This window comes from Argiope bruennichi, chromosome 6 (genome assembly GCF_947563725.1).
Source record: "Argiope bruennichi chromosome 6, qqArgBrue1.1, whole genome shotgun sequence".
Classification (NCBI taxonomy): domain Eukaryota; kingdom Metazoa; phylum Arthropoda; class Arachnida; order Araneae; family Araneidae; genus Argiope; species Argiope bruennichi.
In genome coordinates, this window is record NC_079156.1 from 84,173,736 (window position 1) to 84,188,788 (window position 15,053).

Consider the following 15,053-nt stretch of genomic DNA (forward strand, 5'->3'; position numbering starts at 1 on the left):
TTTCTCGTTGAATGGTTTTGGATATAACTGATTTCTGTATTGTATTGAGGTTTGTTGAATTTTTTTTTTTTTTCTCTAATTCTAATTTTTGTTCAAGAGACAATTCCTTTTCATTATCGACATTAGTGTCATCATAATCTTCGATAACAGTACCGAATTCTTCTGAATGTGAATAGGTTTGTGGGTTAAAAATTTTAAGAAAATTTACTATAAACTTGATCAGATTTGAATTTGTTAGTCTCTTCTTCTTTTTCACTTTCATTTTTAAAATCATTATAATTATGTAAATATCGTAAGGCATTTTCTATTTCGGTATGCCTTTCTTCTGTGCAATTTTTCAATGTAATATATAATTCTTCAGATAGTGATGTGTGCTGTTCTTTCAATGACTGCAACGTGAAATTTATTGGTGCATTAGCTGTTAATAAATTAGAATCTTTCCGACATAATGCCTCAACAGCCATTATTTATTGGAAGTAGAGCTGATACAGTTCTGGATATTAAGTCGAATTCACTATCTGAAAAATTTATTTGCAGGTTTAAGTCGATTATTGCTTTTTGGATTGGATTTCTCAGTTTCAAAAATTGTTTCATCATTAGGAGTAAACTGTTCCAACGTGTTTTAGAATGTAATATTAACATATATTGTGTTTTATTTTCATTTAGTATATATTTTTGTAATATGTCGAATTAAACCCATCCTAACGCATACGCAAAAGCAAGGAGGGTTTTAGATTCCGTTAAACAGTATTCTTTCACTTCTCTTGATTGTACGATGCAACTTTGTATTCACAGTCTATGTAATTTCGCCTGTTAGGGAGACATAAGAACAAATACGTATACTATTTTGCTATACTGGCGATACCTGAACATATAGTGGAAACAATTAAAAAATTTTAGTAAATACCAAAAAAACGGTATTTAAACTTTGAATACTGGTATTACAAAATTGTACAAATGGCTCAAAATACCGGTGTTCGGTATACCGGTATTGCTATGCCTATTTATATGTTATTAATTCGAATTTTTATGCCTGAAATTTATAATTTTATGGTCTTTGAATTTCTTATTAAGAACCTTGAAAAGTCCCTGAATTTTTTTTTTCTTTAAGCATGGAAACAGAAGAATTCTTAAAAGAGGCAGCCATGTAAATGATCAATTAATTATTAACAAAATTTTATTCTCCAGGCTTTGGGTATATTATTACGAACTCATCATTATTTAAGCTACATGATGACACTGTTTTTCTTGTTCGCATGTTGTTTTGAATAGATGTGGCTTATTTATCTTAATATTTAAAATTCTTATTTGCGCTTTATATTATTTTTTAAAAATTAACTCATGATAAACAAAAGTTGTTAAAATAAATTTTATCATATTGTATACGAGTTTAATACATTTTGTAAAAACGAGTTTTAAGTTTCTGTGTTATTTCTATTGCATGTATACTGGCTTGTTCTCAATTCATAAAATACTCAATATTAAAGAAAGGTTTTAATTAAGTTAGAAATAATCTCAATAAATATATGAGATAATCAAAAAAAAGTCTTGAATATTAGTCATAACTTTGTAGTCTCCTGTCGATGTTGTGAAGCGATAATTTTCAAATTTTGTATTTAAATGCCGATTTTTTGAAGGAGTCTTTTCTGTTTCTTTCAGTGCACTTTGTTATGGATTGAACTCTTTGCACTTCGAGTGTGCCTCTCACTCACCATTCAAGATGGTGCATCATTTTGACATTTTATTTATTTATTTTTCAATTTTGATTATTAAAAACGCCTACAGAGTGTTAAAAAGATAAAAATTAATTTTTCAAAGAAATTCGATTTAAAACAATTATGTATGTTTGTTTATTTTTTCGGAGTAATAAACAAATCTTTGTATCAAGTGATTAATTATGTACCGAATTACTTTTCCCAGGTCAAAGGGTTAATAAGATTCGTCAACTGTGCAGTGACAACTTGCCTAATGTTACTTCTAACAGTTTCAAAAGATTTTGTGGAAGGAGAGAGTAAATTTACAATAAATAAATTTCTCTTCGTTCTTTCCTTATTTTGTAGACAGTAGGATAAACTTATGATTTCTTAACGATTTTATTGGTATACTACTAAAATTATTCCTTATATTACATTCGTATAATTTAAAAATAATGAAAATTAGATAATAACATGTTTAACACTCTGAATGTGGAATTGTCCGGCGTCTTTTTATATTGTAATCCCAACGAACTGTTACAGTTAAATGCGACATTTTTATAAAGGTTTTCGTGATTTTGCCCATAACTTTTCCTCTTATTCAAACCGGCACCATAGAAATTGATGTGATTGTCCACTAGTCGGAAGGCTTTTATTACAAGTTAGCTGCTTCTGCTTAATTGCCAGTCTGCACATTCCTAAATTGAGGTACCGGAAGCTAAAGCACACTGCACAGTAGGAAGTGTTAACTGACCAGTGTGTTGACCTTGTCCATCCGAAGTTGCATTTTTCTCTATCACATGGCCGGTTTGCCTAATTTGTTTCCGGACTATGTCCAGGTCCTTTACCCGTATTGAGTGGTGACAGTTTATTTTTACATTCTCTCTTACAGAGAGCCCGATACGCATAGATTTTTTTTTTTTTTTTCCCTTCCATCGCCGTTTCATTGACTAAGAGAAAAAGAGAAACTCTTTTATGCTACAATGGCTATTGTTCGATCAGATCGAGATCGACGGTGTAAAAAAATATAAATATTTTTTATTATATACCAGTTTCACTCTGTCTGCCGCATATTTCGTTTTCCTTTCAAAAAAAGTATCATACAGAGATATTCGTGTGCAGGCTGGCTTTTGGTTTGCGTGTGTATTGAGAACAGCCAGCTCATCACCAACAGGATGAAAAAAATTTCATAACAATTGTTTGAAAAAAATAATGTTTATAATATTTTTGAAAGATTTCAGAGAAAGTTTGTTGTACTGTTTCAAAAATGCGAATCCACTCACAGTTGATGCTATTTCTTTATAGCATTAATTAGATCATTTCAGCCAATGCAGAATTTAAATTCTTTTAAGAAGTTACCATTGTCAAAGAAAGAAAGCATTTATTTTCATTTACTTATTCTTCCTATGTTTGTTTTAGAGCTTCTGTATAATTTCGGGATGTGCGATGACATCCTAAATTTTATATGCTTAAAATTTGAAAGGATGAGGCGAATGAATGAGAAATGAAAATACAGTACACTCCTGAGTATTCGGTTTGCGACTATCCGGCTTCTATACTGTCCTGCCTATTTTTCTTTCATTAAATGTGGAAGACAGGGCGTTGCATTGGCAATATTGTTTATATTTCATGCATTTAAATTACGCATTACAGAATTTATATTAAAATGTGAGCAGTTGATATCCTTTTACTTATTTTTCTCTAATAAATTCTTGAAGCGTGCAGTGCAATATATAAAGATATATAAATTACCAGTACAGAGCCTTCTGTTAACTCGACGCGTTACCGGCAACTGCTTCTGTGATTTACCGGACCGCTGCCGCGCTCATATTATACGTGATTTGATATAAAGGAATGATTTAGTATTCAATAAGAAGTGAGAAAATATGTATTAATACAGTGTGCTTTGGTATAAAAACTTTTTTTTTCTGGTATTGGTGAAGAAGAAAAGAGTTCGTAGAACTCCGGCCTATTCGGCTATTTTTGTTATCTGGTCCACCCTTCCGCCATGTTTAGGCCGGATACTCGGGAATATACTGTAAATGCTTCTGTTAAAAAATTATCCGTTCGCCATTCTTTATTCTATTATCTTCTATTAGTAGATTTTTCTTCAGTTAGAAGATATTTAAATTTCATAATCTGAAATAGGAAAAAGACATTTTTAAAATAAATTAAAAACTGCTCTAATAACATTACTGCTCGACAATGTCTAGGAATTTGTATACATGTTTTTCTCTCTATATTCTGTCAAAATCTATAATTCTTCGTTGAATTTTCTATAAATATATTTAGCCTTAATATTTTATAAATATGCTTAAGATAAAACATTAATAAACAGCCGCTGTTCTCAATCAACTGATTAGCTGGGAATATCGGTTATACCTAATTTCAATTAAAATTTTTATGCCTTACTTTATGTTCATTATTTGAAACAACAAAGCATTTTTAATCATTACGTTGTGAGAAATATTAAATTTAAGATATGCTATTTTGTTTTCTCCTTAAAACTCTTAATTGTGTAAAGAACCTACTTAATGGAGTCAAGATCCATTACATGAAATGCTATTGAAGTACTTAAGTATATAAGCAGTCAATTTTGTTAGTATGTGAGCAATTCACACACTTTCTTTTTAATTACTAGTAAATTATTATATAGGGATATAAACTTATACTATCGTTCTATTAATTTAAAATTTTGCTCTCTTTTTGTTGTGTATTTCATTTTTAGTTGATTCTCCAAATGCAGCCTTCCTTAGATATTAAGTAAATTATGAAACGTATATGTTAGTATACTTTTTTATTAGAATTATTAATTGTTAGCATATTAATTTTCACCCTTTTCGCTTTCGAATTAAAACTCGCATTTTATGAGAGACCCGTTGTTAGTAAGCATGGACACAATACTCAGGACAGACGCAAGGTTTTTAAAACGGTACGGTTATAAATGTTTATTTCAATTTTCTGTTCAAAAAGTTTAGATTTCGTAAGTACATTTATTGACTGAAAATCATGAAATATAATTCGTTACCTCATTTAAAGATTTTTTGAATATATTAAGGTTATATGCCTCTTCTTAACGATTTAGGAAATAGCTATTTGGCCATAATTAGAGTAGACATCCTGATATATAATATTGGGATGTCCATTCTAATCCTGCTGTCTTATTGCCCTAACATTATGTCATTCTTAATTGAATTCTGATTAAATTTTTAATGCAAACGAATTGTTGATAATTCAGTTAAAACAGGTGACTTATTATTATTTTGATGACATTCACCTGTTTACTTAAAATGTTACCTGTAGTAAATAAGATTTTAAAAAATGAAGAAAAGATTATATTTTCTTTTGTAGTGATGCTCTTGGTGCTTTTCAGCTTTGGTTGAAGCATTTTAATGATTTCTTGCACCTGCGCGGCTCGGTGAATTCCCCCCCCCCCCTTCATAATGAACAAATGTCAATTCGTCAGGGTGGTGCTGTTGCTTGTATAGTATTTCTGGCGCTGATGCTCGCCTACGTTTTGTTTTTTAACAATTTTACCCATGCTCCTTTCTCCATCCACGCTCTTCATATTGCGCTGCTTCTTATTGAGTGGCGTGGGTAGTGGAAAACTCGACCTTTTTCTGGGCTGTGCCCTTCTCTTAACCTAACTCATTTAAGTGAGGTTATTTTTTAGACTATTTTTTTGTGTTGGAGGGGGGATGGAGAATCCTTTGTATATTTTTCCTTAAACACCCTTTCAATTTTTTTCCATGCCTTGATCACGTGCTATGAGACGCATTGTATTCGATATGGCTAAACTGTCTTCAGATAGAATTGCTTTAATGGATAAAAATATAATATTGTCCAAAGTTGTTTGAAACTTATATATAATGATATTTTAAACTCTTAATTTAATCCAAATTAATTTCCAAAACTTTATCTCAGTTTAGCCCATCGTAACTTCATTCTAAAATATTCTCTTATTTCGTGATCCAATTCCACTTTCGGTTTAATTAATCCCTTTGTAAAAATAATGTGCCATCAGTACTACGTATCAATAGAAAGTGATATTTTCTGTGCCCTTGAAAAGGTGTCAAATTTCACCTCCTGTATTGAATTGGCGCATGGCCAGAAACCCTATGTTATATAAGACTAATGATCATTTGTTTCGCCCTATGGCTTTCTTCTTACTTCTGCTTTTGTGACGCGCTACACCTTCTTGTAAATAATCATGTTTGCTTCCCGAGAGAGGATAAAACGGAATTAAAAATACCAAGTCTCTTCACTGCTTCGAACCTGCATTCTATTTAAACCAAAAATATGCTACATATATGTAATATTTGTTTTTTTAAAACAGGTTTGATTAATTATCCTATTACTTATCTTTTTATACTTCTTTTTTTTTTTTTTTTTTACCCTCGAATTGTTTCTGCAATCGAATGAAAAGCGTGTTAGTACTTAAACTTCTCGTATCGAAATGTACAAAAAGAAAATATTGCGATCGTTAAAAATTGAATCTCGAGATTTTGACGATTCTTTACATTTCGGACTCCCCTGAGTCCGAAAAATACAATTTTGGCAATTATGTCTGTTCGTCTGTCAGTGAACACGATAACTCAAAAACGTTTTCAGCTAGACAAATGAAATTTGCTATATGATCTCTTCTCCAAATTTTTAGATTTCTATCAAGTTTTGAACGAAATTCATTTTGTAGACATCTGTCTGTCCGGCTATCCAAATATAAGTTAATGCGATAATTACAAGACATAAAAGGCTAAATAAATAAAATTTAGTACACAGATTTGGCATTTAAAGTGTAGATACCTATAAAACTAAATACCTATACCTATAAAACTAGGTACCTATACCTGTAAAACTAGGTACCTATACCTATAAAATGTGGATACCAATAAATTTGGAACTAAATCCGTTGAAAAATTGACTATCAGTCCGTAATTGCACAAGATGTAAATGCAATGACTTAAATATATGAAATTTGATACGTGATTTTTATAACTACAAATGTAGTTCTGTGCTAAAGGAAAAAATCTTCCAAAATACACAGTCGGTAGTCCGATATTTTTGTATGAATAGTAGACCAGCGATTAATCGCCTTAGATCGCGCTCGAATAGGCTTTTTTGGCATCTATTAGAGAGTATGCGATAAAGTTTCTGAAAGGCCTTTCGTGCTAATTCGTGATGATTTGATTAATGCCTTTAAATGCAGAAAACAACTTTATTCCTCGAATTCAGAAAGTGAAGATCTTGCTAATTTCATGATAAAGTTCAAAATATTGTAATTTTCGAAAAGTTGAAAAAATATAATTTTCATGTATAAAATATAATAAAATCATTCTTAATTATTTACATTGCTGCATAAAATAAATTTTGTATGATTTAAAATTGTACCGATAATGCGATACACATCACTTTGGAAACAATCAGTACCATACATTTGAATGTGTTTTGAATAATGCTATATCTTCTATCTAGGAGAGAATTCCTTGCACCGAACCGGTATTATAATCTTCTTTTCTATTTATAAGATATTTCTGTCTATAATATGCATAAAATATTACATGGACAGGGAGAGAAACATGTGTGACATTTGTTGAATTGGAACTATTTAAGATTTCAAGAAACATAAGATTTTTCTTTTCAGTATTGAGTTAATTTTGTTGAATTTTAATGTGGACATTACATGCAAATAAGAAAACCTATTCTATATAGTTTGTATTAAATGATCTAAATTTAATCCGCTATTTTTTAGCTTTAAAAAATGGAATTTTTATTAAATATGCTAAGAAGGAGAAGTTAAGAATAATCTAAATGTTTCTAGATCGTTAGCTTGGCCTTTTCGATTGAATTTTTCACAAATTTTGTTTAAAAATCTATTTATAAGAATAACAGAGCATGCGAAAGAATCAAGATCAAATTCTCAATTAATCTTATTCCATAATTGTTATTTTTCTAACGTAAATGTAAATACAAGTTTCGTTTTATTTAAATTTATCTATCATAATTCTAAACTAATTTAAATAATTTTATAAATAACCTCTATTCAAAATGGGAATAATCAGATTTTAAGTAGATTAAAAAAAAAAAATTAGACTTTTGTCGATTACGTTAGTTTTTTTTTTATTATTATTTTATTTTATTTTTTATTCATAGATTACTTTTCAATACTCAAGTGCGAACTACCACTTTCATAAATAAAATTATTTTCTAATAAAAAATTATCTACATTCCATCAACAAATAGAATATTTTTCTGTCAGTATGCCATTAGTTTTTCAGTAACTTTTGTATTACTCGACATAATTGTTTGATAAGAAAGATTTAAATCGATACTTAAAAATTGTTGATTCAATTTTCATAGATTATTTTTCATTGATTTTGTGCTGTAGCACTTAAACATAACGTTGTTTTATGTATTTATTTTTTTACAAAAAGCATTTGTATTTAATCAAAGAAGGTACTTTTTCAGAAATAATTTGATCATGGTCGCATGTCTAAGATAATTAAATTTTTTGTTTGAAAATAGAATATTGAATACAAAACTTGTTTATAAAAAAAATATATTATTATGCCTGTAAGCAACTTGTTTCAATGTAAATTGGTATGCATTAATTTTAACTTCTATTCAGTAATTGAGCAAAACTTTATTTGCTTAATTAGTATTCATTTTAATGTAATATAATTAATTTATATTTAAATGAATATTCAACAGAGTTAAAAATTATGATAACTGTTATTGAATTTCCCTATGTAAATTAATCTTTAGTCGGTACTGTGAAACATTTGCCGACAAAGTCTGAATAAAAAGCATAAATATGCCTTAAGGCATCAATGAGACAATGGGGAAATTTAACCGCTAGAAATTCGATTTAGAAATTTTTATTTCGAAATTCAGATAAAGAAGCGCTTTTTGATGCACGGAATTTATTTTCGTCCTGCAGTGTAATTGCTCTAAAACATTTGATTCGAATTCTTAGTTCTTTATTTGCCCATTCATGGTAATATTTTCATACCATTATATTTTTTGCTCAAATCACCTTGTTAAGATTGGAAATTAAATCATGGAAATAATTTTTATGCATCCGTTTTTAAATTTAAATTTTAAAGAAAGTTTTAATAATCAATTTTCTATTGCCAAACTCTTTTTCGGTCTCAGAATTGAAAATGTTGGTATAAAGAAAAATGATAATTTTTTAACTTGCTATATAATTAGAGTAATAAAAAATAAATAGAAAATTTTTCTTAATAATTGTTGCGATAATAATCATAGTTTCGTTTATTAATCATTCACACTCCCATTTTATTAAATTCAATTTCATGCCAAAAATTCTACCTTTTTAATTTTTAATTCAAATTTTACCCTAAGTATCAATTGTGTGAAACCTCAGTTATTAAGCCTCTTTAGAATAGGATTTTTTTTTGTCATAAACATTTTAGATAATATTTAAGTTACATATTTAAGTTATTTTGTTTAAATGGTTTAATTTTCTCATTGTTTTTTTCATGTAGGTAAGGGCTATGTATTTGTTCATCTTTAATATTAACCCTTTGTTCTCGTTGAGATAATTCGATGCTTAATACATGGACCTGTTTATTTCATCAAAAAATAAATACATGCAACTGTTTTAAGTTGAGTTTCTCTGAAAAATGAATCTGTATCTTTTTCTATCTTTCTGTAATTATTTTAAAAAATTAAAATTAAATAAATAAATAAAATATCACATCATTAATAAATAACCATTCGAGTGCAAAGTCTTAAATAATTATAAGTGCTTATGAATGGAAAATAAATATCATTTGCATCTCCATCTCTGAATATTCTGCTACTTGTACGTTTCATATTGTAATTACATTTAGTGCGAAATATGGCATCTTGAAATTCAATAACATCTCTAATTAAAAATGAATTGCATATCTTGCTTGTTTTTATCCTTTTAAAAAATCTCTTTTTATTTTATATTTTTATACTACTCATTTGCTGCATCCTGTATATAATTCACGCGAATTCTTTAAACAGAAAGTGGTAATTGAAGGAATATAATAATTTGGTGATTGTATGAATGCTAATTGACTATCATTTCTTAACCTTTATCCGGGATTCCCTTTGTGGTGGCAAAGGATCAGACTAATAGGCAAAAATTGGGAAAGTGTTAACAGTTCCAGAAAGCTTGGGCGTTTTACTACTATAGATGTTGATAAGAGCAGAAACATAAGCCAGTTGACTTATTGAAATAGAGTAATCATATTTCATGTATAGTAAAATTCGGAATTCAAAAAATTAATTTTTGTTTCTGTTTTATAGTTATTTATTTTAGATTCGAGCTGTTTTCTAATTACTAAGAAATAGAAAAAAAAAAAAAAAAAACTATTTCTTAGCAGCTCTCGGTAGAGGGAGAGAAAAAAATAAACTTCATCTGTTTCAGTTAATCCAGACAGTCTGGTTACTTACGTGATTTATAAGCTGTTTGAATATTTGTAATCACTGTGTACCATTTCTTTCTGGTTAATCGCTATAAATACAGCTACAAATATCTTAGGAGTATCTTCCCTTCCTTTTCAAAACGATTCAAAGAGGGGGAAAAAATGTCAGATGCCAAGGTATATTTGTTTGTCCATCCTATACGCATGAATGCGATTGTAAGCCAAGTGTGGCAAACCTGTTTCTCGGAGTTTTTAAAGTGAAAGAAAAACGGCGCGCTTCTCTGCTGTGTGGCGTGCCGGGATAAGTTGCGCACGCATTCTGTGTTGGGTTTTGCTACGAGGAAGTTGTTTTCGGTCACAGTTGCGGTGGTCTCTCGCCGGCGATGATAACTTCGGGAGCTCGTGACACTCATTCACGTTGACAACAGATAAAGGAACGCACATCCTATGTTTTGGAAGCGGTTGGATTTTGGTTTTAGGAATATCGAGATGTTCGCTGGATTTTATCATCACATCAGTATCTGTTTTGTGCCTTACGACTCTTCTTTGTAAACAAATCGACTCGGACTTGGATTACGGAATCAGAATGACATAGGAATTTCTCTCTTGGATATGGGGCCCCATCCCGAAGCGCCTGTAGACGTCCAGAAATATATAGGATCGTGCCTTATCACCCAACAGACCAGATCCAAGCGTAAGTCTTGCCCCAGAAATCAACACCACCCGAAAGATGGGGGTATGTGTGGAGGGTACATGCCACCATGTAACAGATGTTGCAATACTACTGTTCAAAATCCTGGATATAACATTAGTAATTATGCATGGACTGGTGTCCCCCTAATTAGTGTTGCCCGACAAAACAAAAACCACCATCACCAGGGACATTCGGGTAAGAACAGACTTCCTCCTAGAAATAACGTTAAACAGCAGGATTATTCTTGTCCTCTAAGTGTAGAATCTTCAAGTAATTTGGAAGACATTTTGCCTATATCTCGTTTAGCCATACATGCCCAAGGAGCTCCCCTGATTCTTTCTCCGAAAGATATCGAAAAGCATAATAAAGACTCGGATGGGTACTATAGTTCAACCGCTTTTAAAGGTAGAAATTTTTACGTTGAAGAAAGTCATAGTAATAGTCGTTTGCTAATGCTTATGCCGGACGATGCTCATTGCTATTCTTCTCGAGAAGAAAGGATTGGTTGTTTCATAGAGGACGACTTCTCTGTTGGAAGTGATCCCGATTTGTCTGTAAATCCCTCCCGGACTGTATCGTCATCCCCTTCTCAAAGTGACTGCATCAGTACCACTTCTGAGGATTCTGGCACATCCGAAAACGGTCTCCCCAGGATTATCAAACCAAGGAAACGACGTAAAAAGGAAAGGCGTACTAGCGAAAGTGACGGGGCTAGTTCCTGCGGTAGCAGTACCATGGAGGAGATGTCCGGTACAATAGTGACCCTCAAGCCCTATCAGCCTCTGTGTTACCGATATGACAGCAATGGATTCAAGATTTATCCATCTCCTCCGTTGTCACCTAAACCGGAATCTGGTATTGTCCGGTTAAGTAATACGGTGGAAAGAATGGTACGGAAAGGGAGGTACCCTTACCCCCCATCACCCCGTTGTCAGTGTCCGTACTGCGTACCGCCTCCATCCACTTTCCTGACTCCGCCGGATTCTCCGGTGGATGTCTCGGAGAATGGATTATCCATGGCCATGATCAGACGAGGAAGAGGATGCAGATCACCGGATATTACTTGGATGCCCCGTAGAGAAATGGATATGAAGATGTTGACTATGGGCGCTTATGAAGAAGATTCAAATTTAGAAGAATCGATCATAAAGAGTCACAATACTCTTGTCCGTAAGTCTCAGTTTGCATTCTTTCATAGTTGTATTTCTATTTTTCTATAAATCGACTTGCTAATTAAATTTAATATTATTATTAGTTTTTCAAACTGGATCATCCTGTTACCCTATCAAGTTGGGCTTTAAAAAGTAAATTTTCGGATTTTAGATGTTTCTAGTTGTATTTAACTTACGCGCTTGTATCTATAGTGACACTCGATTAGTTAGATTATATTATGTCGGAATAGCAGTTTTGCTTGTAATAATGTCCAGGTACTGCTTTTAAGATACTGTGCAGTTCGATTATCTTGCCCTTGCTGAGAGATGCTTATTTATTTTTCATAAACTCAGGAAAACGCATGTATCATAAAGTAAATAAACATAATGATGAAAGATCTTATTTTATGCATTAAATTTATTTGAAGTATAATTTTCTGAGCGTCTTATTTAATAACTATTCTTTTTTTCTGCAATAATAAGTTAAACTGCTTGCATATATTTTTTGTTTGTTTCTTTGAATGTATTTTAATGAACATTAAATTTTCGGAAAGAGTGGAGTTTACTTCGTAATATCTTATCAGCGAGCATTTTGTAAGATTGTAATTATTCCGAATTCGATAAAACTTTTATAGAAAATATGTTTTTCCATTCAATTAAAAAATGTTTAAATATTTCTTCCATTAGTTATAAAGTATTTTACTTTCATAAAAACTAACAAATAATTTAACACACTATCATTAGTTCTAATATTCAGAATGAAAATATTGGTTCTTTTAAAACATCTGAAAATGGGCTTGATACTACAAATGACTAAGCAAGTAACGCTCCACTGCTTTATAAAGCAAATTTCATGCTACACAAATTTCGATGTTCTTCTTTCAGCTTGTTGAAAGCATAACCATGCATGATATCATCAAACGAATTTAGAGAAAATTTATTTCCACAATTAATAAATTTTCTCACTTTCCAACTTATGCGAAAGAAACCCGGAAGTTAACTTGGGCATTACCTTTTATGCAAAATAATGTATTCTTAGTTTAATCATTGTTTTCTATTCGATACGTTTCGAAAAGAACGGAAATCTATCAAACCAAATGATGGATAACAGATCATACGTACATTGTTTCCATATTTGCACTTCTTTCGCATGGATGGTTATGTGCGAAGATTCGCATTGTCAGCATCGAATATTTGTGTTTATTTCTTTGTTTAAATAGACTGTTTTTACTAATCTTAAGGATTTCCTAGTTTTGAATAGAGTATAGGCGTTTATATGGTCAAAAATATATTTATTTCACGCAGATTTATTTAATTGTTAAGTATTCTTTCTCTTACTTAGATTTTTTTTAATGCAAATTGGGTATATTATATATATCCAGATATGTCATTTGGATTGAACATTATTTTCGTATATTATGTTAGCTATTCAAAAACTGAACGATTCAAAAATAGCCCTTCAGTAGCTCATTTAAATTCGTGCGGAAACATTTAAAATATATAAACTTGTTACAAAACGGAAATAAATTCATATGAGTTGAATTTTGAAACATAATATCTCAGTGAATTTACTGAAATTTTAATTGCATATTTCTGTATTTTTAATATAAAAATTGGGAGATTGAGTTGATCCTGTGACAAAGCTTAATGTTCTGCATCTTTCAGGTCAATACTGATATTTGGCTGCTCTCCAACTTCTTATTTCTAAGTTTCCACTTTAAAAGTCCGTAGAATTGGTTTCATTCCAAGAATTTTCTGGCTGGCATGATATAGTTTTCATGATGACGTCTTTCTTTTAAGGTTGAAACTCTGGCAAAAGTGAAATATGAAAATAGCTGCTTAGAAAATTTATTTTATTGACCGATTGTATGAGGATGACCTTCATTTGTTGATGAATTGATATTTTGATATCAGAATTATGATTTTTCTTGACAACTAATTCCATTTTGCATGTTGAGCTTGGAGTTTAAGCATTAATGTTTAGTTAATACTGTGAGAATTAACAAATACGAATGTTCTTGTTTAGAATTTTAATCTGATATTCGCATTAAAACACTTTTAAAATATCGCCTGTTATTTGATACTTCGTAAAATATCGTCTGTAATTCGAAGTGTCGATAATTTTCTTTAATTCGAAGTCAAAAATAAAAACTAACATTAACATAATTTAATTTTCTTCCTTGAATACTCCCATCTTTCTGCCCATAATGTTTGTTTTACTTAACAGTTATCCCATCATTGCTGCCAATTTTTTTTATATAATAAAAATTCTAATTTGCAGCTTTTAACATTTATAGTCTACTTTTTTTAAAATTTTATTCTCCCTATTTTGTATTAAATATGACACGCAGTCTTAATTTATTGCAATTAGTTATTTATTTCATATTATTTATTCTAACTGGTAATATCAAAAATAATTCTTTGCTGCCGCTTTCAGTGTAAAAACCTTCCATTTTTCTTTTACCGTTCTCATCCTAAGACTCGGTTTTTCTTAAATTATTGGATAATTCGAATTTTGAAATCGGAAATAGAAATCTGGCTTGTTCTCTTTCCTCAAATATGCCCTAATTTAAGATAGATCGAATTCTAATTTTGATCCGTCCGCTTTCAACTCAATAAGTTCTACCGCGCATTATTTTCTGTGTCAGATAATTTTATTTATAGCTCGAGATTTTATGTTTCTAGTCTTTTTCTGTCGGAATTAAAATTTATTTTCATTTAGTTGTTTGGCAGATAGCTCATGCGTGCAAAATCGAAATGACTAATTAAATTACAAAAAAAAAAAAAAAAAAAAAAAAAATCTAAACATTTTTTTCCCCTTTTTAATAAAGATAAATGAGAAATTTCTCTTTCATATATCATTATTTAGTTATAGCCAGATTATTTCGATCAAATTTAAAAAAAAAAGCGAAACAATTTTTGAAATCTCACTGCTGTTATAAAATGTTATCTATTGGACCGTATTCTTCTGTGTTAATCTGTATAGTCTAAAAGTTTCGCAATGTAAACGATTACTTACATGTTATAATTGATGAAAGAAAAACCTGCCATTATTCATTTGTTAACACTCTTCTAATTATAGATTTGAATGGAGTGG

At 30.5% G+C, this 15,053-nt stretch overlaps 1 protein-coding gene across 3 annotated transcripts in view; it reads left to right on the forward strand.

Annotated features, from left to right (window-relative positions):
- LOC129971401 (CCR4-NOT transcription complex subunit 6-like) overlaps positions 1–15,053 on the forward strand; it is a 186,849-nt gene that overhangs the window by 106,561 nt on the left and 65,235 nt on the right. Inside the window, exon 1 of one of the 3 annotated variants that reach the window (XM_056085138.1) lies at positions 10,416–11,975. The exons of the other annotated variants lie outside the window; for them this stretch is intronic. Coding sequence (XP_055941113.1) covers positions 10,724–11,975 — 1,252 coding nt within the window. The 5' untranslated portion in view covers positions 10,416–10,723. Of the gene's footprint in view, positions 1–10,415; positions 11,976–15,053 lie in introns of those variants that run through there. 3 annotated transcript variants of the gene reach the window in all.